Here is a 27516-nt window from a genome sequence, read left to right as displayed (position 1 = left end):
TTTAAGTAAGCTTTGCTGCATAACAAACATGCCCAAAACTTTGTGGCTTAAAACAATTTTGTGGTTCACAGTTACATGGGCTAGTATTACAGGCTGAGCTTTGTCAGGCAGTTCTGCTTGTCTTGGGGGATCTCCACCGGGCTCTGTCCTGTGTCTGTGGTCAGCTGGCAGTTTTGCTGGGAGCTGGGTGATCTCTGACATGTCTGGTGGTTAGCAGCAGGCCTTTTCTGGGGTGACATAGGCAAACGGGCCATGCTTCTCCCATCACCCAGCAGGTTAGCCCAGATTCATCACAAGGCAGTTTCGGGGTTCTCGAGAGAAGCCGGAGGGAGCAAGCCCTGGTACACAACCACTTTGCAAGTCGCCACTTGGATCGTTTGTGCCTTTGTCTCTTTGACCAGAGAAAGTCGTGCGGCCAACTTGGATTCAAGGGGAGAAGCAATAGACTCACCTCTTGCTGGGGGAGCCGCAGTGTCACACACACGGCTGTCGATGTAAGGAGAAGAATTGGTGACTGTTGAGATGGCCTACTCACAGCTGAGTTCTGATGATGAAGAGTTAGGCAGGCAAAAAAGGGTGAGATGATCAGCTCAGGCAGAGAAAACCATGTGAACAAGAGCAGGGAGTTACGCTTCTAAAGGCAGGGGAGCAGGGAGGGAACGACACGGCAGGAGACACAGGCAAGGCACAGATGGATTTTGTCATGCTTTGACCATAGCAAACCCATTTGATCCCGGTGGCTGCCAGTTTGATATATGCTGCCAGGAGCTATAAAGTGGAAGGCGGGGGGACAAGCGGACTCCTATTCTCTGAGGCTGAGAGACCTTCACCTGGCTCCTCCCACATCTGGGGTCTCCATCTTTCTAAGCATCTTTTCCAGCCCCTGTGCCTCAATAGTCCCATCTGAGAAATGGAATAGGGAGTTTCACCCTCTTGGGCTTCTGTTTTAATCTCGTGTCAGCCTGTGTTTATTAAGCACCTGCTAGGGTATGGACTGGTGGGGTTAGTGAGCCAGGGAAGGGAGTAGACACCTGCCGGAGCTCGGAGAAGGGGAGGGGCATTCAGGCCGACTCTCCAGAGGGGTCACTTCAGCTGGGCCTGGGAAGGTGAGCAGTGTCTGTGCGTGTGGAGAGATGAGGGCATTCCAGGCAGGAGGCCCCCTGTAAACAAAGACCCGGAGGCTGGGATGCAGTGTGGGGCCTTGGACTGTGGCTTGGAGTACAGAGGCAATGGGGTCAGTCCAGGGCCTGGCGTGATGATGCATTCATCCAGCAAAGGTAGTCCTCCAGGTCCAGCCCATCCCACCTTGCTGCAGCTCGCTGGTGGAGTCCATTCTCTTAGTCTCTGTTCCGTTGCCGGTTTTTAAGGGTTTCATTCTCCTCCCTCCCTCACAACATTGCATGGCGCCATCCTCTCCTGACTCCTCACCTTGTGTTGCCTGGCAGGTCTGGGTCCGAGCATGCAGCACTCAGGAGGGGAGCCCTCTGGTTGAGGTGAGGGTGTTGGGGATTAACAAGTCAGACTCTGCAGCAGAGACATAGGGCCATGTTAGTAGTACCTTCAGGAGAGGCTGAGGGAGCCTGGTTGCTGAAGGGATTCTGCACGCCCCCGCAACCCCATGCTGCTAAATCACTCTTAGGCGGCAGGGAGGTTCTACCTCTCGCCTCTGTCCTGGCTCCCTTCTACATTATTATCTCTTGTGCCCTTGTAATTTTTGAAGAGCATGGAATTATGAGGCTGTGTGATGTAGGGCAAGTTGCTAACGCTCTCTGGACATCATTTTCATCACCAATAAGTGGGGATTAGACCACTGATCTCTGTGTCTTTATATTCTCTTTCTATTGTGATTGTCTACGATTCTAGGTCCATAGACAACAGGGAGGATTTTAAACAGGGTAGGGGGATACTGGGGACCAGTTGGAAAGGTCTAAGAGAAATTTTTCCAACTGAATTATGAAGTTTTATGTCCATGACCTCTGCCTTCCTCTTCTCTATTTTGGATACTGTGTCATTTCCCATTACGCTCAAAACAACCTGATTTTTCTAGTCTTGACAGTGCCGAGATAGAAAATTGAAGCAAGACAGACAGCTGACAGGGATTATGCATATGCTAAACACTGTTCTAGGCTCCCCCCAAAACTTCATCTCCCTAATACTCAAACCATCCTAAGAGACTGCTGTTATGATTCCTATTTTCCGTATGAGGCAAGTGAGCCTTAGAGGGAAACTTAGCTTGTCAAAGGTCACCAGATGAAATACAGGAAGGAGCAAAGTGCTCTTAAAACACTTCCCTTAGGACAGCATTGTACACACCTCTCTCCCAGAAGTTTGCATCTTAGAAACAGGAAGAGCAGCAGTTGACCCCAGCAAGTGACCTTGAGATGATGACGGATGAGGAGCATCTGAAGGACCAGGAGAATGCCTGTCCTGGTACCTTATCACATTCCCCAGCATGGACCTGGTCCCTCAGTCCTTCTACTCAAATGCAAAGCTTCACTTCTCCTCCCAGTTAGGAGAATGGGGAGAACACTGGATCTGGAGTCAGGAAACTAGAGCTCGAATTCGTGCTCTGTCACTTACTAGATGGAAGACCTCAGGGAAGTCCTGTCACCTGTTGAGGCCTCAGCTATCTCAGCTGGAAAATGGGTATTCTACTATCCATTCTATCCCTGTGTCGTTTCCATGCAGGCTAACGGGGACAGTGAACGAGAGCCCCCTAGCCTAGTGCCTGGCACATAAGTGGGCGTTGGTGGAAGCCAGTCCCTGTCTGCATCTTTTGCTGATCTCTCTATCAGTTGCAAACTGTTGTACAACGGGGGAGGGGGAAGGAGAGAAAGTCATTGACTATTTGTATGAATTTAAAAAGAAGGAGAAGGAGAAGAAAAGAAACTGCTAACACACTGAGAAACCAAGGGCGTATAGTGAAGCTAAATGACAAAGAAAGACCAGGCCAAAAAAAAAAAAAAAAAAAAATGCAGCAGAAGGGAGGGAAATGGTTCAGGAGAGAATAACTAGGAGTAATGAGAATCAATTCCATCAACCCTCCATCTATTTTCAAATCTAATCTGAAACGATATGCTTTTCTCCCTTGCCAATATCTCTTAATTCTTCTGTTCCCCTCCCTTATTTAATCGGGTATAACTGTATTATTTATCTCCACCAAATGGCGGGGGAACACAGTGCTGTGTAAAAGACGCAGTTCCCAAAGGGGGCGGGAATGGGCAGGTTGGAGGCAAAGGCAGAGATAAGAACTGACAGATGGGGGTGGGGGGGGGCTGGGTGCCCCTGGGACATTTTCCTCCAGCGCTGCTGCACAGCCTGGTTTTGTCAGGCCCCCACCACTGCTGCACTTTCTATTCCCTCCCAGGCAAATGCCCACACCTAGCACCGCCATGATGTCATCTTGTGGGCATTTAACCTGGCCTGACACCAGGATCGCTTAGATTTATGAAGTGTTCACATTATAGACTTTGCCTGCTTGCCTTGTCCAAACCCCTAACGAAGGAGGAGCATTATTAACTCACCCCTCACGCATGTTCCTATAACTCTCCGTACATCCTCTTTCATGGCCAGTGCTGCACGATCGTTTCCTTCGATGATTTTCTTTTTTTTTTCTCCCTCTCTCCTAGATTGAGATTTTCTTTAGGGCAGAGAACGTATAAAATATGCATTGAGAGAGGCATTTATTCAACAAATATTTGAGCACCTCCTGCATGCTAAGCACTGAGGGTAGGATTTACCCAGACAGACACAGCCTTCTGCTGTGAATGAATTAATGAACAATTACGAGCATGAATAAATGAAGAAACTGAAGCAAGGGGAGATGTTGTGGCTGCTCAGTGGGCGCTGAGGAAAATCCAGGCTACAGCGGAAGGCCTGTGAGGGCAGCAAACCAGTTTAACTTTTCACTCAGTCTATCCACACGACCTAACACTGTGCTTGGCACAGTTTAGTGAGAAGATAAATATATTTATGGGTGGTATATTGTTGAATGATGGGGATAGTGATTGCATTTTGGGGCTATCTGTGCGACTTTGCATATTTCCAACCATATTGCTAGATGGGACCTTATTTCCTCTGCATTCTAAGTTAGAAGTTATGCAAATGGGGCAGTCATGACACCCCCCCCAACATTTTTTACATAAAAAGAAAGAAAATCAGAGATGCTTTGTGATTTGTCCTCAGGTAAACTAGCTATTTGATGCAGAGGCATCACACAAATCTAAGCTTCTAACTCCAAACTCAGTGTTTTTCTCACTAACCCAAGATGTGTGAATATTGATATGTCAGAAAGACTGGGATAAATCCATCCATCCATCCATCTTGTCATTTTAATTTATGGCATGTAATTCATTAGCGTCTGAACTAGGATTTGATCTGATGGCATGAAGGAGTCACAGTGGGAACCGGCCCTTTTTGTTGTGCTAGGAGATAACTTCACGGTAAGAAGCAGTAGCCCCCTTTTTACTTTCCCCTCTGCAGACTTGCTATAGCAGCCTCTCTGTTTCCTCTGTAGTGATGCACCTCTATATTTTCTTTCCTTTTTTAAAAAATATTTTTATTGACTACAGAGAGGAAGGGAGAGAGAGAGAAACATCAATGATGAGAGAATCAGTGATTGGCTGCCTCCTGCATGCTCCCCCCTACTGGGCATCTAGCTGGCAACCCTGGGCATGTGCCCCTACCGGGAGTTGAACCTTGACCTCCTAGTGCATGGGTCCTTGCTCAACCACTGAGCCACATCGGCTGGACCACACCTCTGTATTTTCCAATGGCATCCTCTCACTGCACCCCTTTGCACATTTCAAGCCTTCTGCCTTCTTGCCTTTGTGCCACTCCTCCATCTGAAATACCCAATGCCACATGGCTACTTGTTGAAATCTTGCCCATCTTTTAAGACTCCTCCATCCTTTAAGATCTATTCAGAAGTCATCTCCTCTACTCTAAGCTCCCTACTTTGATTTATACATATTTATATCATGTTTTTTCTCCATCCCCTGGACTGAGCTCCCGAGGATAGAGTCCCTCAATGCCAGATCTCAGAAAAAGTTTGTTGACGAAATGAATCTTTTAAATGAGCATGTGTTTGCATCTGCGACAGAGGCAACATATATTCTATGTAGAAAACGTAGACAAAAATGAATCAGACCATGATTAAAATCACCTCTATCCCACCATTTTAAGAGTATCATTCTTGATTTTCAAGTACATTTCTTTCCAGTTGTACATACCTACACATGTTTAGGTCTAAACTGAATCAGATGATTGTCTATTTTTTGTGTAAATATTCTCTCTTTCTTCATGAGAATGCAAGCTCATGGAAGGTTAAAGTTCTGTCTTTCTCTCTATTTGCATTCCCCAGAGTGCCTAAATTTGAGTCAGATGCTGAGTAAATTTCTGGAGAGTTGTTATGTGGAAATCCAGCCATCATTGAAATCCTGAGTTGCCATCTCTTCTCTTTGTTCACTGGGGATGCCCATCTGAATTCAAATATGCAGATGGTTCAACTCACCGAACATTTATAGACCCTGTACTCTGTATTTGGCCACTGTGTCAGGCACTAGGCTATGCGGATGGCTCTGATGTGTCCTGCACTAGAGTCCAGTGAGAGAAGACACTGTATAAACAGATCATTTTAACATAGGTAAATACCAAGACTAAGACATTGGTGAAATAGGATGTGCTATAACAATGAGTGTGAATCATATGTAACAAATGTAATGGGTGAATGCTTACTGAGGATCAAGGTTAATGCTGAAAGCTAAATTATTTATATTATTTAATTCTCACCACACTATGGGCCAGATTCTATTATTATTCACCTCATTTGACAGATGGGGAAACTGAGGCACAAAGTAGCTAAAATACTGGTCCAGAGACACACAACCTGAACACGGGGAGTTGGGATTCAAACTCAAGTGGTTGGTCTCCAGAGGTTGTGGCCTTATGCAACATGCATAAAGCATCACCTAGCTCATATGGGGATCAGGAAATCTTCCAGAGCAGGGGATGGGGTTCAGCAGGGAAGGTTCTTCCAGGTTCTGAAAATTCATCTTCAGAGACATCAAATAAACAGCATAGTGTAGTATGTGAGAGATCACATAAATATTCAATCAGATTTAACATGTAAGTGCATGGAAAGGAATGAAAAGAGGTGGTTGGGGGGTAAATGCAGGTGCCAGGCTTGTGAAATTAGATTTACTCTGAGGGAAATCAGGAGCCCTTGACATGTTTTGAGCAAAGGTGTGACTTGGCCAGATGTATAAGTTACACACTTCATCATGGTAGCCCTTTGAAGGGCTGTTGGAAGGAAGGAAGCCTGGAGGCAGAGATGCCAATTGGGGCCTTCAGGGTAGTCTCTACACCTCAGCTCTCCCCTCCATGCTGTGTGCCCTGGAAAGCAGACCTGCAGGATTTACTTCACCCGTGGGCCTTTGGTTGAGGTTGACCCATATACACCACCTGTAACAGATTCACAGGTAGAGGAAGAATGAGTTGTAACGTTTATAACCCCACCCACCTGCGTGGTGGTCACGCCTTACCAGTAGCTCCTGACTAGCTGCTCTTTTCTGTAGCTCTTTCAGAGTTTCATAAACCCCTCCCCTCCCGCTACACCTTCAGGTCCAGGATGGTATCAGCCCCTTGCTGTGGTCAACCTTGAGGTGCTTCATCATTGATTTGCCTTGCCCCTGCCTGCCCGTGCTGATTTATTTTGTATTTTGACTGGGCCAAGGGATGTCCAAGGAGCTGGTAGAACATTGTTTCTGGAGGTGTTGGTGAGGGTGTTTCTGAAAGAGATTAGCATTTGAAGCATTAGACCAAGGAAAAGAGAAAGGACTTCATCGATACAGGTGGGCATCATTTCCTTCAGGAGGGTCTAAAGGGAGCCAAAAGGTAGAGTAAGGGCGAATTTCCTCTCTGCAAAAGCCAGGACACCCCTCTTCTGTTCTCGGGCATCAGCCCTCATATTTATGGGGCCTTTGGGCTTAGACTCAGACTGGGACTTACACCATTGGCTCCCCTGGTTCTCAGGTCTTCGGGTTCGTACTGGAACTACACCACTGGCTTTCCTGGGTCTCCAGCTTGAACATGGCAGGTTGTGGGGCTTCTTAGCCTCCATAAGCATGGGAGCCAATCCCTCATAATAAATCTTTTTCTATGTATCTCTGTATGCCTTGTGGATTCTGTTTCTCTGAAGGACCCCGATGAATACACTCCCAAAACCTTTATACATGGTCCCATCCTTAAATACTTCCAATGACTTTACTGAGTGTGTCTCTCCCCCAAACCCCCTGGTGCCCCGATAAGACCCTAACTGCCACAGAGCCATTTGAAGTAATCTATAAGAGATGATAAAGGATTGCATTCAGGCAACCATCGTAGAGATGGAAATGAGGGCATGTGTTTCAGATATATTTCTGAGCCCCCTCAGCAGGACTTGCTGCATGGAGATGCACATCCATGAATGCTGGAAGGGCCAGTAGCAAGGGTGTCTGCAGTCAACGTCACTGTCATGAACTTTCCCAACTCCTTCTGTCTAGGCAGTGAGTTCATTTCCCATAGTGTCTGCTCCCCAGCCAGGCAGGGACCATTTGCAAACTCATCAGAAGCTCTCTCTGGTCTTCTGTAAATAATCGGCTAGAGGGTCAGCTGGTGCTATGGCATCGGAAGGCGGGTTAGTTGGCCACTTGGGAGATGTTATCAAGATGGCTGGTGATCAGGAGAGCTGCTTATTTTCATAATGACCTTCAGGAATTAAATAAAAATACAATGAGTGCCATAGATTAGGAAGAACAAGCCAATTAAAAACACAACACGCCTTAGGGATTATTTTTATTTCTTTTCCAGGAGGCTGAAAGGCATGCGTGGCTGCTGAGACAGGATGGCACTCTAACCAGAATCACTGATGAGGGCTGATCCTCTAGCTTGGCTTTAGCGGGATGGTTACGGGGATTTGAGCCTATTGAATATTTCACGGGTTGAGGCCCAGGGAGGGAGAACAGTGAAAGGTGAAAAGACAATCTCTGTGTTTCTTTATGATTCCAATAAAAAATCAAGTTCTTCGTGGTGAGAGGGAAGCAGACACTGCAGTCGGCCCACAGCCGGAAGGCACGGTGCACCAATTCTCCCACTTTAATATCTGCTGTTTCATTTTATATTCATCATGTCAGCATAATCTGCCTTTATGGGAATCGTCTTGGTTTCCGACCAAATGCGTTTAGTCCCCCTTTTGCTTTAAGTTTGATTGTAATGTGACTTGAAGAATTGAGTGAAATGTTTATATGGAAGGACTAGGGGAAGAGGAAAGGGAAAATGCAATTGGAAAATCAATCAGCAGGGACTTTCAGGAGCTGGCTTTGGTTGTGCTACTATTTCCTTAACCTGTTTGTAATGGACACAGGACTGGCTCTCTGATCAAGTGGACTCTCATGACTCCCTCCTGCATTCGGAACTAAACATACTCTATTACCAAGTGTGCTTTTCCAACTCCCTCCTGCATACGGAATCAGCCATACTCTATTACCAAGCATTCTAAGCCTAAAGCTGCAGCTGAACTGCATCTTCAGCCTGACATTTTGCCGCACTCCTTCTTAACCATGTGCCTTCCCTGCCTTGAGATACCCAGCCACTCAGCCCACGTCCATGCCTCCTTCTCTCCACTGAGGGCCAAGAAGATGCCCCGCCTCTGCAATGCTCGCTCATATCACCATGTTCGTGGAGTAGTTCTTGCTGTCCAAGCCAGGAGAGTCCTCTCTTACCTTTGAGTTCCCAATGGATCTTTACTTACTCTTACTTTAATTCTCTAATGAGACTTAATATTACCTCCTTCACTTTACCATGGACATGTTTAAGTACGTGTGTATATTCATCAGCAGTTCAGTAATTGTCTACAGAGCACTGATATGTGTCAAGCACTATTGAAAGTACTTGATGTGGAAATCAGACATGCAAGGTTCATGGAGAGACAGGCATTAAACACATATTCAAGAAAATATATGAGGTAAATTTCTTGTCATGGTGACAAGATCTGTGGGAAGTTTTTGTAAAAGGAATAGAATGGGGAGTGGATGTGTGTGGAGTACTTTAGCTAAGAGCGGCATGGCCTCTCGGAGCAGGTCTCCTTTGGTCTGAGAGATGAACGCTGAGATGAATGCTTAGAATGCTGAGATGAATGCTTACAAGCTCTGGGTGGAAACTTCCAGATAGACCAGGCAGAAAGTGCAATTGCCCTGAGGCAGGAGCCAGCCAGGCCTGTTTAAGGGACAGTTGTAAGTCCTGAAGGGCTGGAGCACGTGACAAGGGGACAATGATAGGAGGTGCATCAGACTAATTCACAGCGTCCTGGGCCACATTAAATAGAGAATGTGCACATGTGCGGAGAGTGACATGGAGAAGAGGGTGTGGGTAGATTTTATTCTACTAAAGGACTCTGAGCTTCCTGAACTCAAGGCTGTGTCTCATTTCACTTCATGTTCTGAGTTACTAAGCTGACTGTAGTTGAGATCCTTAATAAAGTGTGTTGAATGATTAAAGAAACAAACATGAATGAGTGAATTAATTAATGGATGGATGGATGGATGGATGGATGGATGGATGGATGAATGAGTGAATGAATGAATGAATGAACAAGGCCTTCTGTTTCCGCCAGGGCACTTTTGTCTTTGAGGTCTCACACCCCTCCTCCCCACTCCAACAACAGTTTCCTTCCTTTTAATAGAGTAAGTCCAGAGCTGTTCTCTGTGATTCAATATTTACTGTGTTTCACACACTGTTATTATCATTTAACTTTTACTGTCTGCTGATTGTGCACTCATCACCGTAGCAAAGAGTGCAATCTAGTTTTGGTTCATGGGCTAATTTAGTCATAGAAAAGGAAAACGTGGTAAGAGCAACTGGTATCCAAGAAATTGCACAGACTGGAAACCAAGCTGGGTACAGTTCACCAGTGACCTTAAGCAAGTCATTACCCTCTGTGACCCTCTGTTTTCTCAACTGAACTTGGGGAGGCCAAGCTTCTTTAATGGTGGGATTGCAGGCACAGGCTGGGGAGAACTCTAGAAGTAAGGAGCACAGATAACTGTACTTCCATCTATACTAGGCTGTGTCAACCAGATGTGGCCTGCCCTGGGCGTTCTGCTGGTGCCATTCCAGGGACTCTTAGCACAGTAAGTGCCTAAGTGCCTACCCACCTAGTGGCACCTGGACCCTCCTTCTTGAGCTGCTGAATGAGAGGCAACTATTTCCAGAGGCAACTGGGTTCCCCTGGGCCTCTGATTCTGGACTTTTATGCACTGAGAGAAAAATGAGTGAGGTGCTAAGCCTGGCCATTTACCGTGATGTCTTCACCTTGCCTTGGCCCAGCTGGCTGGCTGCCAGAGAAGCCACTGCCAAGGCCTCAGGTGCTGAGGCTAGGAGGTGGGTGGTGGGAGGACAGAAGGGTCTAGGGAGAGACCTTCACAGATGGCACACCAGCCCATCTCCTATCCTGAGGCTGCACAGTGAGCTCTCCTGGTCCTTCAGGTCCCATGCCCTAGGAGCCAATGAACTCTTGTAATGGTCTCCGCCCTGCTCAACTCCTGGTGCAGCAAGGGAAACCCAAGGAAATTTGCTCTTGGAGTAACTTACTATGTTCCGGTCACTTTTTGTTTTACTTAGAATGAGGTGGGAGGCCAAGGAAGGTTTGGAGCAGAGGAGTGCATGAGCTGATTTATGCTGTGGCAGGACTCCTCTGGCTTCTGGTTGAGAAACGACAGGAGAGGCAAAGGTAGAAGGAGAGAGTCCAGTTAAGAAGCCCTAGCAGCAAGCCAGGTGGTTGCAGTAGCAGAGCTGAGAAGGGGTGGATTCGGGATGCTTTGAAGGTTTCCTGACGGACTGGGTGAGGAGTAGGAGAGAAAGCAAGCAGTCAAGGATGTCTCAAGATTTATTTCAGAGAAGTTGGAGAGTAAATAGATCCTATTCCTGTGAATAATAATGATAATACATATTAATAGCTAACTTTTTTATAGCACGTAAGTGCCAGGTGCTCTTCCTCTAAGGAGTTTTATTTGTGAACCTCAGGAGTTAGAGTTTATTGGGAAAGGATGATATAAGACTAGCATAGTAGAATTCTGTGGACAAGCATCAGCTCATGTCTTCAAGGTAACTCTTTTGCATTCAGTGTCACCGGATATAATAGGGGCTACAGTGGGGCATGGGCAGAGCTGATTGGATACAAAGTTCTAGCTCAGCCGCCCCATCAGTTCTCCTGAAGGGTGTGTGTGTGTGTGTGTGTGTGTGTGTGTGTGTGTGCATGCATGTGTGTGTGCGTGTGTGTGTGCATGTAAGAGCTCATGGCTGTGAGCATGTAAAGTCGGCATTGACTAAGACTATTGCCCCTAGATCAGATTGGTGTTTTGGGAAGAAGGTTCAAAGGTCCAAGGCTCAAGCACAGTTGAGCTACTTGTCTACTGGTGGGTGGCCTCTGTCCCCTATAGGACTCTCACTTGAGTAAATACCTGATGATCCTCCAAGAATACCACCACCCTTCCCTTTTCTTCATAAGACACACCAATAGGCCTTGTCCTTCTAGGACATATCCGGGAACACATCCCTTTAATAGACAGAACTATGAAAAGGTTGTCTGATCCCAGTGCAAGGACATTTTTGGCACTTGATGCCATCACCCTTCTACTTCACAAGAGAGTATGTAGGTATGATTGCCTTGAATAGAAGTACTATTAAAATTATAAAGCATGTAGAGAGGGAAAAACAGCAAAGAGGTAAGAATTAGGAACTTCAAGTCAAGTGACTTTTCAATTTACCAGATTTTCCTAACCTTCTATTGGTTATATATGAGAAAATGGGTGGGGCAGTGGTTTCTCAAGGATTTTTTAAGCCATGGAAACCTTCCTGCCAACACCCCTGTGCTTGGGAGTGCAGCACACACACTAGCGCAGAGTGGGGCTGCTCTGCTTGAAGCAGTAGAAACAGGCGCAGAACAACCCACTTGCCAAGCTCCTTTCACATGGAGCTTGACGCTGGGCTCCTTGGCTGGCAGATTCTAGGGCCTTTCTGGCTCTGAGGTTCTGCTGTTCTGCCACAAGCGCCTCCACCTCAACTGCTGAGGAAGGCACACTCTCAGCCATGTCCTCCTTGCTCTATGGCCTCAGAACAATGTCAGCATGTTGACTCTCTTACTTAGTTTGATTTCATAGTTGGCATAGAAGGAATTGCCTTACCATGCATGGTGCTATGGAAAAGGGCACCAGACAGACCCGAGTTCAAATGCCGCCTCTGCCATTCTGTTGCTTGGGGTGAATCCTGGCCACGGTTGACCCATAAATGGAAGTGATGACCTCTGGCTCATAGATTTGATGTGAGGACAGGGATCCTGTTAAAAGGAGGTACCTTCTGAGCTCCTGAGTAGGTGTGGCTTCTTCCCTCCCTGAAACATGAGGCCAGGCGTGCAGCTCACCTAGAACCTTGGGTCTTGTCTTGCAGAGATGTCGGGCACGGCAGCAGACATCTCGCTGGTTCACTGGAGGCAGCAGTGGTTGGAAAACGGCACCTTGTACTTCCACGTCTCCATGAGCAGCTCCGGGCAGCTGGCCCGGGCTACCGCCCCCACACTCCAGGAGCCCTCGGAGATTGTAGAGGAGCAGATGCACATTCTCCACATTTCCGTGATGGTGAGTGAGTGGGAACGAGGTGGGGGCCTGGGAGACGGGGAGGACAATAAGGTGGAGAGAGGATGGATCGAGAGGCAGGGGATGGCCAGCAAACAGCAGGAAAGAGCTGGCCGAGTGGGAGAGGTGAGAATGATAAAGGGAAGGTCAGATGGATCCCGTGGTGTCACTTGGACTGATGCATACCCATCCATCATCTGTCAGCTGTGACAAGCTAATTGTGCTTCAGAGAAGGAAATACAGGGTCTCCAAATTCCTTGGCCTTTTGGCTGACATCTCTGGGAATAGCTGTTTAACATCTGTCATGTGCCTGGCCTGCTTTGCTGAGGTCTGAGGTTCAGTGCTCCAAAATACAACTGGCCTTTCCAAGAATGGCTGAACCAACAAAACCGGAGCGGGGCTGCTCTTTCCCAAGCGCCCTTGATGTGCCAGGTGCTTGAACCCTCACAACACCCCTGCAGTGTGCATACCACATGGTGGCCCTGGAGCGGGGCTGGGCAGAGCTGGTACAGTGGCACACAGAGCCTCTCACTGCCCTTGCTTTATAGTTGTGAATACTGTAAAGTGGGCGGAGGAACTTCTCAAGGTCACACAGCTCGTTATAGAGAGACCTGCTCTTCAGACCCAAGCATGCCTGGCTACGAAGCCTGAATGATGTCCTCTATACTCTCTTCAGTGTGAGAATAATGCCTGTCTGCCTCCTGTCAGGACTGTGCTGGGCACACCTGTGGACATTATCTCATTCTGTTGCCACATGCATTCAGGGGCGTGGCCTCCATACTAGAGATGAAGTTATGGGCACGGAGAGGTGACCTTCCACCTCCGATGGTTCCAAAATCTCGAACTCTCTGAATCTACTGCCTTCTTGATGAAGGCTCTTAGGGCAAAGTCATGTGACTGATCATCAAAAAATATAAGTGGGCTGCAATGAATGGTTTCTTTAAAAAGCTGTAATTAATGACTTTGCAAGGTCGATGGGAGAAGACAAATTCGGTATGCAGAATGTGCAGGGTCTGATTGGCTGGAGAAGAGATCAGATAATAGCTGTAGATGACACCCCTATAGTGTTTTGCAGGCCTCGAGCCTCTTTTATAGTGTTTTCTCCTTTAGCACAGCTCTGCCAGGTGTGTGAGGATAGAAAGTAGGACTCCCAACCTATGTGTGAGGAAGGCATGGCTCAGGGAGGTGACATGATGGGCAGAAGGCCACCCAACCAAGTAAGGCTACTACCCACCTCTTCATTTCCTCCTCCTCAGCAACAGTCAACAGGTGTTTTGGAGAGCAGATCTTTGCTTTGGTCTTTGTTCTCCTGTCTCCTCTTCAAACACTGTGCAGCAGACGCTCTGATTAGGGCTGAGCAAGAGCTTGGAAGTTTTCTGTTTTTGGAAAAACACACACAAACCCCAGCTAGAGAGCAATGTTAATTTTGGACCTAACGCGTGCTCATCACTTAGAGGAACAAATCAAGGCCTTTGTGTTATTCATGGAACGAGTGTGATAGACTTTTCCCAAATATATATTTAGCAAATGATGCAGCCACATGTCAAGCCAAGGGGGTGTGTGCATGCTAACTTTGGGGTGCAAGTTTGTAAGTACCATCTCAGGGGACTTGCTGAGCTCCTCTCGGAGCATGGGCACCCTCTAATGTTAAGAAGGACTGAGGGGACGTGGTTGTTCCTGTAACATTTGAGAGAAAAATTCAGTTTGGACTAATATCTATTAAGCATTTTTTGTGTTCCAGCACAGCATTTACTTACATACATGCTTGCCATACCCAGTAACCTAGATAGTGCTAACTCAATTATAAATTATCTTGAATGGGCTGTCTCTTTCTCTAGGCCCAGTGGTAGTTCCACTAAGTCACACTATCAGCAAGGACTGTAGGTGTGACTTCCCTCTGCCTTCTGCTCAGTGAGATCAGCTTGGCGAGAAGAACTCACAGGGACCCAGATGTCTCTGAAGTTCTCTGTGGTGTAGGGTGTGGCTACTGAGTAGATCACGTGGGGGTTGGCACACTCCAGACCTTCCCTGCCCATGAACTAAAGTGGCGCATGGCTCCCACCTGGTGATTCCACCAGTTCTTTCCCTCCTGCAGGGCTCGAAAATCTGTATCTTTCCTGCCCTTATTTTACCCCAGGAGACAGAGTCATGCCCAGGAAATGCTGAACTCCCAGGTGTCCATGCTGGCAGCCCAGCCTCTCCATGTGGGACATACCTCATACACTGCCCCCGACCTAGAGTTAGGGTGACACGGAGGTTATAAGCACAGGTTCCAGAGCCCACATGCTTCGATGTGAAGTCTGCCACTTAACACTTTAAGTCATCTGGGCAAAGTATTTAACCCCACTGTGCCTTGTTTTTTCATCTGTAAATGAGGGTTATGCCAACACCTACTGTGTAGATAAACCAAGTACTTTGATCAGAGGAGTTTGGTGCATAAGTGCATTAGGACTTATTATTAGGGGCTCTTTTATTATTGAGACATGTTGATGTATTCTATCCTTTCATTTCACGGATGGATAAACCGAGGTTCAAACTTAGGTTAGGACATGTCCAGGATCTCCTAGCCAGTCCCCAGGGCTTGGTTTGGAGAATAGGCCTCTCTGTGTGGCTCAGACTCTGTCCTTGCTATTCTGGCCATAGACAGTTCAGCAAGAATAAGAAGTGTGTTTGCTCCTCCCATTATCCCCTCCCCACCCCCCCAAGCAGCTACTAGTATACAGAATGGCCTTGGCTTGGCTATATCTCCCATTTCACAGGTGAGAACTCTGAGACTCAGCAAGTTTAACTGGCTTGACTAAGGCTACATGACTAACAAGAGGGCAGCTCCAGGAGGAGGTTTTTCCCAAGATTCCAAACTCATGTTACATGGCTCCTCGTGCGTGAGACCGTGACTCGCACGCTGTCACATTTCGCGGTTTTTTCATCTTTGGTGAAGATCTGGGATTGTTTGTGAGGAGACCCAAATAAATCAGTCCAGTCTCAGAAATCTGCAGGCCAGGGTCACTGTTCTCCATCCCCTTTTCTTAGCACAGACCCCTGCCCGTCCATGCCGGGCACTCAGCTCCGGCTCAGTCATTGGAACCTGCCACAGCCCATGCCTGTGGAACCAGCTTGCTCTTTTGGGCTTGTTAAGACCTTAAGTGAGCATCTTCTCTGTCCCAGAAGGTGTGGCTTGTGACTATTAATATCCCAAGGGTGATGCAATGAGGATGTACTAGCAATGGGCCCTGGGGGAGGGGGGGGGAGAGAGAGAGAGAGAGAGAAGGGTCATCTCAGCTAGTTCACTCTGAGCAGCCCAATGCCCACCTCCACCATACAGGAAGCATGATGCAGGGAAGAGAGCAGAGGTTTTGAATTTACAGTCTCTCTTGACTTCCTGTCTTCTGATGTTTTGACCCTGAGGAAGTCCCCGTGTGCCTTTGAGCCTCAGTTTCCTTACCTATGTAACAAAACTGGCCCTACCTATCTCACAGGGTTATTGAGAAGAGTGGAAGAAATAGGTGTATAGTCCCTAATCTCCAGCCTGGTACAGCATAGGCACCATTATCATTGCAGCCCATGGTAATCTAGGAGTAAGTAGACATTGGGTTTATCCTCATTCTTGCTGCTATTTTGCTATTGATCTAGAGACAAAATCATAATATTGGACATTTATTGAACTATATGCTAGGTTGTTTTCCAGTTTTGTTTTACATGCAGTATCACGTGTAATCCTCACAACAGATCTTAAGGTGGATGCTATTATTATGTTTATTTCATAGATGAGGGACCTGAGATGTTAAAGCAATGAATACTTGGTCGTACAAAGGTTAAGTGGTAAAATAGATAACTTCACTCTGTATAGGCCGACTCCAGAACATCCTCCCTTACTGTGCACTGTGGACCATGATTTCTCCTTTCTGCACATTAGGTGCTGGCTGAGATTCTAAGGTAGGATGGGTAAATTCTTACAAAGACTCCCTCCTTACATGGAATTCTTGTTGAACTCTCTTAAGGAAGTTGAGGACTTGGGAGTCGACTGCTAGCCGTATGATCTTAGCCAGATCAACCTCACCATCTTTAAAGGTGATGCAACATTCCCCACTTCTTAGAGTTTTCCTAGGCACCAAAAGCGATTGCACATTATGTGTCCTGCACAGTCTAGGTATAGACATGCGTTGTCCCATGCAGTTGTTCCAGTACCTCTATGAGGTAAGTGCTATGCATGAAGAATCTGCGAGTCGTGAGGTTTTTAACTTGCTGCAGTTCACATCACCAATGAGCGCTGAACCTGGGATTCCAGCTCCTGTCCATCCAAAATGAGAGTCGCTGCTCTTGGTCAGAATTTGGCACATTGGTGCCTGACATTCAGTAAGCGCTCGGAAAGTGGTAACTGTGACTAAAATGTTAGCTGTAGTGACAACATCAGGGACAGAATATTTTAAGAAAGGGGATGAAAGGAAATACTTGATTTGATGAGTGAGAAGAAAAGACCTTTGAAGACACGTTTCTTTCAAAGGAGTCATTCCCACAGAAAATGATGCGGATGTATGCAGGTGAGCCCCCTGACGCGGGGACCAATGTTCCTGTTCATGGCAGGACAATGGCCAAACCTTTCGCAGTGTTTGAGCTACACAGCCGTGGAGTGGACTGAATCAGGAGGTAGTGAGTTCCCTTGTTTTTGAGGGTATGCAAGCAAAGACTAAAAGCCCTATTCATCAGGATTTTGAGAGGAATGATGGTTAAATTAGATGACTATTGTAGCTGCTTCCAACTTAGAAGATCTATGATATTATGACATAATATATAGAAAAATACTTGGAGGATTATAAAATGTCACATAAATCTAAGAAATTATTATTACTGTTCGCAATCAATATCTTTGTTTAAAGCATCTGTGTGCTATGGGGATAATGCTTTTTAAAGCTTTTTGCAAAAATGGCTTTAGATCGCTTCCCCCACCATCACATTTATTTATTCGGAGCATATCACGCATTCCTTAGTGTATTGATTTAGTCACTCAATCATGCAATGGTTTACTTGCCTCCTCTACCTAACAATGGAAATTCTATCTGCTAGAAAGAAAGAAAAAAGGGGAAAAAAGAGCTTTTAAAAAGTCAGCCACAAGCTCAGAAGAAGCCAGCTCTATGGGATCTGACTGCTAAAAACTAGGTTTCTGTTCAACTAGTTTCAGAGTTTCTGTGAGACTTAAAATATTTTGTTTACATTGGGGATTGCATGTCCAGAGGAAAACAACTAGTTAGGAAAGTTTTGAGAAAATAAAATAATCAAGACAATGAAGAACCTTAAAATACCAATGCTAACAGCACTGTTATAATGAGTAGTTAGTGTTACAGTAATTGATGGAAATTTAACTCATTTAATGCTTACGACAATCCTAATTCACTGTATCATTATCACTCCTGTTCTACTTTTGAGAAAATGTAGGCCCAGTGAATGTCACTCATGGGCACGCACTGTGGGCTTGGTGTCCCAGGGCTTCCATTCTGGCTGCACCTGACTTCCTGGCTGTGTGACTTGGGCACTTTGCTCCCTCTGCTCCCGTCCCCTCACCTGTAGGAGAGTGAGGGTGTATGTCTGCGTGAGGGGCTGCCGTGTGGTCCTGAGATGGTACACAAAGCTGTGCCGACACACAGTGAGGTCTTCATAGTGTCAGCGCCTGCTGGGTGTACCATATGTATTAGTTCCCTAGTCCTGCCAACAGAGTACCACAAAGTAAGGGACTTAAAACAACACACTTTTATTGCTCGCCGTTCCTGAAGCTGGACGTCTGAGATCGTGGCGGGGTCAGCTGAGATCATGGTGTCAGCAGGGTCAGGCTCATCTGAAGAAGCTGGGAACGGATCTGCTTCAGGCCTCTCCCCTGGCGTCTGCTGTCTCCTTGGCCTGCAGCTGCACAACCCCAGTCTTCACACAGATTTCTCCTTCTGTGCATTCCTGTCTTCACCGTTCCCGTTTTCCCTTCTTTAGAAGCTAGAATGGGGCTGGCCCTAAATTAGACCTCGTTATAACTTGATAGCTTCTATAGTCATATAAGGTTACATTCTGAGTGACTGGGAATTAGGAGTCCAACATATCATTTTGGGGGAGGAGGACACAATTTAACTGATAACAGTAAGTGCCACTGCTGTGTTACTTATAAGCCATATTACTGAAGGGCGCCCAGGACTACCAGCAGGAGAAGCCCAGCTCTCCCAGAGTGCAAGTCCAGAAGCCTGGCGGAGAGAAGGCAGAGTAGTGGGGGAAGCATCCTGACCAGTAGGGACTCATTTACAAGGGACGAAGCTAGTGTGATAAGTGTAGCACAGAAAGCCAAGGCCTGGGACTTGGGTGTCCCAGTCCTGCCACTGATGTGCTCCGTGACCTCATGCAAGTCACATAACTGTCTTAGCCTGAGGTTCCCCATCTGTAAATTGAGATCATCAAGCTTCTATCAGTTGCTAAGGCATGATGAATTTTGACATTACAATTATCCCAACTTCATTTTTATGTAAGTGGGCTATAACTCATGAATCCTATTTACTTTAAAAAAAAAACAAAAAACCAAAATACAGAAAGTAGAACTTTTAAAATCCCTTTTTTTTTTAAATTTAAAAATGTAAATTACCTGGGCCTTACAGCTTGGCCTTGACTTGTCTCAACAAGGGTTCACTAACAACCTACCTGCAGGTCACCTGGTCGGGTGGCTCAGTGGTTGAGCTTCAACTGATGGACCAGGAGGTCATGTCTCTGATTCCTACTTTCTCCTGAATTTCCAGGGTTGCTGTGGATCCCTCATTCACGGGGCCAAGGAGAGAAGTAAATGATAAAAGACACAGGAACTATCTTAAAACAGCACTGGAGAAGGTCTCTCTCTTTTCTTTTTTGCCTCTTAAACTATTTCCTCCTAATTTCACCCTTGTGTGGGCATTAGCAAACATCCTTTGAGCTAAGTTGGACAAGAGTTATTAAGAATATGGACTCTAAAATACTGATGTAGCCCTAGCCGGTTCAGTTCAGTGGATAGAGTGTCGGCGTGTGGACTGAAGGGTCCTGGGTTCGATTCAGGTCAAGGGCACATGCCCGTGTTGAGAGGGCTAGATCCCAAGTAGGGGCGTGTAGGAGGCAGCAAGTCAATCATTCTCTCTCATCATTGATGTTTCTATCTCTCTCTCCCTCTCTCTTCCTCTCTCTTCCTCTCTGAAATCAATAAAAATATATATTAAAAATTCAAAATACTGATGTAAATAATCAACTATGTAAATTATTGAGATAGAAGAGTTAGTTCGTCCTCACAGCACAATCCCAGTTAATAAATTTGAAAGGGAAATGGAAAATTAACATTAGGTAGTCACCACTGTAACAATTACCACTTACAAGAGCCACCAATGCATATACTGCAATTAATGGGTGAACCTTCGAGAAGGAGTGGAATGTTCTCAGAGTCTCAAAACATCACCCCCTGGATATGTAGTAATTACAAAAGGAAAACGGTGGCTTGACAGTGGAAAAATCAGGCCACTACCCTTGTATTAGCCTTCTAGGGCTGCCTGAACAAATGACCGTAAACTGGGGAGTTTAAAAAAAACCCAGAAATTTATTCTCTCACAGATTGGGGCACCAGGAGTCAAAATCCACATGTCTGTGGGGGCTGTAGGCCTTTGTGGGGGCTCCTGGGGGACAGTTCATTCCTTGCGTCTTCAGGTTTATGGCCCCTCCAGGCATTTCTTGGCTTGTGGTGTCACAACTCCACTTTCTGGTTTTGTCTTCATAACACTGTCTCCTCTGTGTCCTCTCTTCTGTGTGTTTCATAAGGACACGTGTCATTGGGTTTAGGACCCACCTGGAAGCTTCAGGATGACCTCCTCCCTGAAAGATCCTTAATTAATTATACATCTGCAGAGGCCCCCCTTTTCCACATAAATTCACACTTACCAGTTCCAGGGATCAGGATGTGGCCCTAGTGTCTTTTGGGGGTCCACCATTCAATCCACTTACTTAAACCCAAGTGATCAAGGCTGACATCACCAGAAATCAGGCATCTGGGCACCAGGAATCTTCTGAGAGGATGCACTGAGAAGGGCACAGTGACATTTCTTGACAAAATTGTGTAACCTCATCCTAATCATGAGAACACATCAGAGGAACACGAGGTGTTAGGTGTTCTGCAAAACAACTGGCCAGCATTCTTCAGAAGTGTCAGGATCCTGAGAGACAGGCAAGTCTGAGGGGTTGTCTCAGGTAAGAGAAGGTTAGGGAGACATGAGAGCCTAATGCCACGTGGGATCCCAGGTGAGAACCTGGACCACAAAGAGAACATTAGTAAAAACCTGGTAAAGTTTGAGTAAGGTCTGCAGTGTAGTCCATGGTGATGTTTCATGGCTAATGTCCTGGTTTTGATGATTCTATATAGATATGTGAGACATTTACTTTCGGGGAGGTTGAGTGAAGTGTATACAGGAACTCTCTGTTCTAACTTTGCAATTTTTTGTGAATATAATTATTTCAAAAATAAAAGAGTTAAAGACAAAGGAAGAATCTCCACTCTGGAGCAGGACTGCCTGGGTTAGAATCCTGGCCACATCGCTCACCTCCGGGTGGGACATTGGTTCCGTCACTGTTCTGTGCCTCAGTTTCTTCCCCTGTAAAATGGGGGTAATTGTAGTTTTCTACCTCTTGGAATTAAAACCAGTTAACATCATACCCTACAACTACACAAACACTGTATCACCAATTTCATTAGCAATGCTGCTGTTACTGTTTCTAGCTCACAAATGATAAAAGCAACGCCTGCAAACGTAAGACAGCTCTCTTCTGAGATCACATAGCTAGGGCCTTAGCCCAGGATTAGACTCAAGTTTCTGATTCCCAGTGATCTCTCACGCCATAGTCGTTCTTCTTCTTATAGGGGCAAGGATGTGAACAGTCATATTAGGGCCCATGCCTATCATCATCTGATGACCCAGCTCTATTTGTTGTTAAGGCAGGCCCGACCTTGAACCTTAAACTGTGGAAGAAGACAGCTGGTACTCCCTGACCAGGAACACTAAAAAGTGAGGAAAGTGGAAATTTCTGACTTAATTCTCAAAAAAAAAAAAAAAAAAAAGCTCTTTTAAAAATCCTCGAATCCAACTCTGATCTTTTAGAGTGAAAAGAAATAGAAACAAAGCCTGTGGCTCTCAATGAGTGACCCAGGGATGTCATGCGGGAGGTCAGTGACAGAGCCAGCCCCCCCCCCCCCCCCCCCCCCCCGGCACCAGATCTCATAACGGGGTGTGGGTGCTGCTTCCTGACCCTTCCCCAGCTGTGGTCACCACCATGCTGCAGACACCCTGAACACACAGGCTTAGCACGGCTCTGCTTCACTGTATTAAGGCAATCCACTGTCTGCAAATCCACCAACACATGCAAACAATTAACCAATCCAAACTTCTGTGCCTCATGTTCCCCAGCTCAAGGGTGTCTTTAATAGCCAAATAATACTTGTGTTTTCGTCCTCCCCTCTCTGTTTTTCCCTAATCTCTCCCTGATGAGACATCACATTAATTACAGCAGTTAACGGAAATTCTGTCTCGATTACCGCCCGCCACCTTCTCCATCTTGGCGTCCGCCTCCAAAATTTCCCTCCTGAAGGAAGGGCAGGGGGCTGTTATGCAGATGTGTGATTGTATTTACCTGCCTTTTCTCTGCCTACCTGCTTTGTGCTGAATGTTAAAGCCTGGCAGGATCAGTATTTTCACTGGGGGTGTGCGTGAGTGTGCACGTGTGAGCACTGCTGGTGTGTGCCTGCTCCGCGATCCAGCTGTCATTTCGAGCTAATTGTGTTGTTTCCTCTCGTGTGGAAGGAAATCTTATCTCTTTTGGATTAAAATTCAATGAAGGTCAGAGCGTCTGGAAAACGTACCAGACTGCTGCAATTAATGTTCATTTGGCTTTGATAAATTGGAGCGTTCCCTTCAATAGGACTGGAGTGGATTTCAGAAGCAATAATTCTCCCATTAACTCCATGATTCTGCCTGTGATGGAAGACCTTGTCCTGCTTTTGTTTGTCATCTGTCACTTGGAGGAGCCGGCATATGTGGGAGATGATTGATCAAGATTGCAGTGCCTGCTCGTATCAGAGCATTTAAACCACTAATTAGTTCTGGCCCCTGTAAATTGCTTCATTAAACAAAATGCGCGGTTGGAATTAAGGTAGGGGGAAATGCTGTGCCTTAGTTTCCCCTCCTGGGCTTCCACAGTTATGGGGGGATTACACATTCCTTTCAAGGGCCAGGAGAACGTGCCTGTTACAGAAATAGTGCTGAGCCCTTACCCCATCCAGGGAAGATGCTGGGAACTTTGTAGGCATCATTTGACTTCATTCTTCATGCAAATTAAGGTTGCTTTTTCCATCAGACTGGGGAGGAGACTGAAGTCAATAGACATTTCATCCCTTGCGTTACCACTGTGTGTTCGGATTTTTAAAAATCACCAAATATTTATTGTTGGTGTATCATTAGATATGCAGCAAGATCTTTTTCCTCTATGAGAATTATTGTAGGCATCTGTTTAAAAGGCTGTTTCGTGGGTCCTGACCCAGGTGTGCTGGTCGGAGCACCGGGTGCGGGGTTCCGGCGATCCGCATTATGGCAGGCTCTGCTTCTGATGCTTGTGGGTGGCACAGGAGGAGAATCACTAACCAGCAGCTCCCTGAGACCAGCAGTGGGGAAGCCACAGCCTCCACCCACTAATGGTTTAAATTGTTACTGATTTCTCATAAAGCCCGGCGGGCAGGCATTGCTGTCTCCAGCTTGCAGGTTGAAACGTTGAGGTACAGAACGTTCAGTGGCCTTGTCCAAGGTCACACAGGGAGGAAGAGGCTGAGCTGGGTTCTAGAAGCCTGCGTTTGCTTCATTGGCCTTCAAGCTCTTGCTTTTACATGGCGTCCCCATCTGGTCTCCTGTTCTGTCCCTCTGTGTCCCAGTCGTCTTTCCTTCTCTAAAATTCTGCAGGGGCACAAGCAGAGTGGCCCGGGCTTCCCCCGTGGACACCCTCTTGCGTGGCTGTTTTATTACATCCTCGCGTGTTCCGATGTTCCCCTGATGAGGCGACGAGAGGCCTGCCCCGTCTCAGCCTTTGGTAATAGGGAGTGACGAATGTCGGGTGTCCGAGCCAGGGGATTTGTTTCAGTGGTTCTCAACCTCGGCTGCACGTTAGAATCACCTAGGAATCTTTTTAACATCCTGATTTCTGGGCCTCATCCTCCGGAAATTCTGTTTCTTTGTTACTAATGTTGTGGCCCCACCCCATAACAAAGAAACAGAATTCCCAGAGGATGAGGCCCAGAAATCAGGATTTTAAAAAGATTCCCAGGTGATTCTAATGTGCAGCCAAGGTTGAGAACCACTGGCGCTTAGATGGTTGGCAGAGCCCCCAGAGGCCTTCTGGGAGGAAAGGTGGGGCATCCCAGCCTCTCTTCATGGCATATGATTTCAGGTGAAGGAAGCTCACCTGCAGGGTGGGTCTGTGCTGTTACAGTAATTCTAACAGCACAGACAAGGGGAGAGGGCAGTCAGCAGACCCGGATCAATCAGCCTTTTGCTGTTTGCTCTTGGGCTAACTAACTGCCCTCTCTGAGCTTTGGTTTCCTCAAATGCAAAATAGGTGTCACAACAGTACCTCCTCCAACAAAATCATTGCCAGGAGTGGAAGCATCCGTGTTAAGTGCCAACTTAGTGTCTGATACATTTCTCAAAAAAGTATCGCTGTTCTTAAAGCTCAGACACTGCAGACCAGAATTGTTCATAGATCCCGCTCCTGTTTAACGTTTCATTAAGACCTCCTGACAACATGAAGTAGGTGCTCTTTCTGACATTATTTTACAGCAGGGCAGCCTGAGCCGCCGAGAAGGGGCTAGCTGAGGTCGGTCAGTGCCAGAACAGGAAGTTCCCGAACCCCTGCTGGAACCCCTGCACACCCGGGTAGGTGTGCCTGCGGTGGACATTTGCCCCAAGCCAGGTCATTTAGGGTCCAGGGTGACATTTGGGATGGCCGCTGCCTGTTTTGCGATTCAGAGTGGCAGGTGTAATAGACTGTCACTACATGTCATATGCTGAAGCCATAATTGCTAATGTGACTGCATTTGGAGACAGGGCCTTTAAGAAGGTAATTAAGGTTAAATGAGCTATAAGAGTGACACCCTAATCCAATAGGACAGGAGTCCCTATCAGGAGAGGGAGAGATGCCAGTCATGCAAATACTTAACGGTAAGGCCATGTGGGGACACAGTGAGAGGCAACTGTCTACAGCTGGGAGGAAGGCTTTTACCATGAACCACCTCTGTTGGCATCGTATCTTGAACTCCCCACCTCCAGCACTGTAAGGAAATAAATCTCTGCTGTTTAAGCCACACCGTCCGTGGGATTCTGTTGAGGCAGCCTGAGCAAGCTCACACAGCAGAGGACTGTGGTCGGTGCCTCCCCAGCCACCCTTGGCTGAGGGAATTAGGGAAGCTGGAGTAAATGTTTTCCTTTTCCTCTGCTCTTGTTCCTGGGACAACAGGGTAAGAGAGAACTAGGGGAGGGGTTGATGCAGAAGCGGAAAGGGAAGAGGATGGAAAGGGAAGAAAGGAGAGGAGAGAGGCTTTGAGCAGTCAGGGAGTGTCTGGCACCTTATAGCAGCTCAACAAATTGTTAGGTAAGTGGATTTGCACACAGATGATCGGATCTCGTCACGTGTTACAATTGTGAACTTTGCACAGCGTCTTCACACTGGGCCAGATCCACAGGCTTCAGGAAGGGGAGCTGATGATAACAGCTTCCACTTAGTCCGTAGTCATTGCATGTTACATGCCAGCATCGTCTTTGTCACATACGACTTCATTAAGATTCACAAAACTGTTCATGCTCATTCACAGATGAGGTGTGTGAGAATATGCCCATCTGATGGATGAGAAAACTGAGATTGCCCAAGGTCACATGGCCACCCAAGACCTGGTGGCATCTGTGTCCTGGGCCAGTGATCTCCCGGCAACATTAGGACAGCTCACTCAGAGGAGAGGCCTCACCTTGTTAGGTTTCTGTTCCTCCGTTTACTGCCTGTATGACCTGGAAACGTCATCTCACGTGTCAGAGGTCCTCACAGAGGTGCAGAGAGGCTTCAGTGAGCTCACAAGGCGAAGTGCTTGGTGCCTCACCTGCAGGACGGGCTCCGTAATGGCAGCTCTATCGTTGTGCGACCTCTTTTCATCCCTCCAATATTCACTATCCTGGATTTTGAACTGAGGACAAGAACTCAGATCTTAAAAGATTGTGTTGAATGAAATGAGATAACCCAGGCAGAATGCCCAGAGTAGTGCTGGCACATAATAGATGTTCAGCTCGTGACAACTGATTATCATTACCTGTAGCCCCCCCAAACACCATACAGACGAGAGAGGCCTCATCTCAGGAACCTCTTAGATAAACTAAAGGCCGATGATTTTCTGGCCTCTTCTACCCCAAGCTGCTGTCAGGAGATTCCTGAGTGGAGGAAGGCCAGCGGCAATGGGAGGTGACCGCTGGGTCTCTGAGCTGCCCCAGGGGCCATCCCCTGCTCCTCAGGAGGTGAAGGCATGGCGGGTCTGACCAAGTGGTGCAACGTGAAAAATGAGGTTGTGGAGCAGCGACAACATCTGTGTCATCATTTCTGCACCAGGTCAACTGGCTTCATAAACGGTGCCGTTGCCAGCACGGTCTTTGTTTAGAAATTAATTAGGAGCAGCAAAGAACTGCTGCCCGTGCAGATTCTGGTCTCTGGAAGTTATAAAAAGCAGATAGATTTTAAGCAAATGCATTTTTCACCCTTTCTCACCCTATGAAAGGGGACCTGCGAGAGCGGGGGCTCCAGGAAACAGGCATCGAAAGGAACGCCTGAGCCCCTGCTTGTCCCACTTCTGTGTGCATGGGTGACACTTTGGTCCTAATAATAGCATTGTCTGCTGTGTATGTGCCAGGAGCAGTGCTGAATGCTTTCTAGAGATTCCTTATGTCATCTCCACAGCGGTCTTGAGGGAGGCTATTATTAGAAACTGCCTTTTAAATGTGAGAAGAAAGCCCAGGCTCGGAGGGGCAAACCCTTTGGCTAAGAGGGCTTTGCTCAGGCTTGCGCCAGTGTTGTTGGAGTCCAAGGTGTCTGCCTTTAGCTGCGGTGCCACAGTAGAACGTCCTTACCTTGCTGTTAAGGTTCTCCAAGGTTTCCAATTGTAACAGATATCAAAGTACCAGTGAAAAGCTGAGGGAGGGGTTTTGAAGAGCAGATCTTTCAAAGCAGGAGGATTCTTCTGGGGGCCAGTGGGGACCATTCATGCTTTCAAGGATCCACTGGTGATACAGAAGTTAATCGCCCTTCCGAACGCATTTCACCCTAGCAACAACAATAATATTAAGGCTAGCTAACGTTTCTGCGGTGCTTTGGCAGTTTCAAGGCCACGTTACCCAGCTCCTATTGCATTTTATCTTCAAAAGCATCCTTGGGTATTTAGGCACTGGTGTTGCAGCTGTTGTTATTATTAGCCCGGGTTGAAGCTTAGATTCATTGTGTCCAAGATCACACAAGGACTCAGTGGTAAGCCCAAGCCTCCTTTTACCAAATATCTCAGCACCCCATGCTGATAATTGAAAGGTTAGGGATGCCCTGAGGGGCAAACGGGGAAGAGCTCCTGGCAGAATAGCACATAAAATCATGGCATGTGAGTGTCACAAGGAACATTTTAAGATCTTTGCTCATAAGACCTTCCCTTAAAAAAATGAGAAAAACCAATGCTCATTGAATGGATCCCCTTTCTTCAGACTCAAAGAGAAATTAGCATGACACTGAGGATAAAAGATGGACAAATTTGGGTTAAATC

General features: G+C 46.8%; 1 protein-coding gene across 2 annotated transcripts in view; it reads left to right on the top strand.

Annotated features, from left to right (window-relative positions):
• The window catches only part of ASTN2 (astrotactin 2), a 746156-nt gene that overhangs the window by 99233 nt on the left and 619407 nt on the right, over nt 1-27516 (top strand). For both annotated transcript variants that reach the window (XM_036329825.1, XM_036329824.1), the window contains exon 2: nt 12481-12668. In XM_036329825.1, the coding sequence (XP_036185718.1) occupies nt 12481-12668 (188 nt within the window). The remainder of the gene's footprint in view (nt 1-12480; nt 12669-27516) is intronic.

The sequence above is a fragment of the Myotis myotis genome, unplaced genomic scaffold, assembly GCF_014108235.1.
Source record: "Myotis myotis isolate mMyoMyo1 unplaced genomic scaffold, mMyoMyo1.p scaffold_m19_p_12, whole genome shotgun sequence".
NCBI classification, from domain to species: Eukaryota; Metazoa; Chordata; class Mammalia; order Chiroptera; family Vespertilionidae; genus Myotis; species Myotis myotis.
This window is presented reverse-complemented; position numbering and strand designations above follow the sequence as displayed.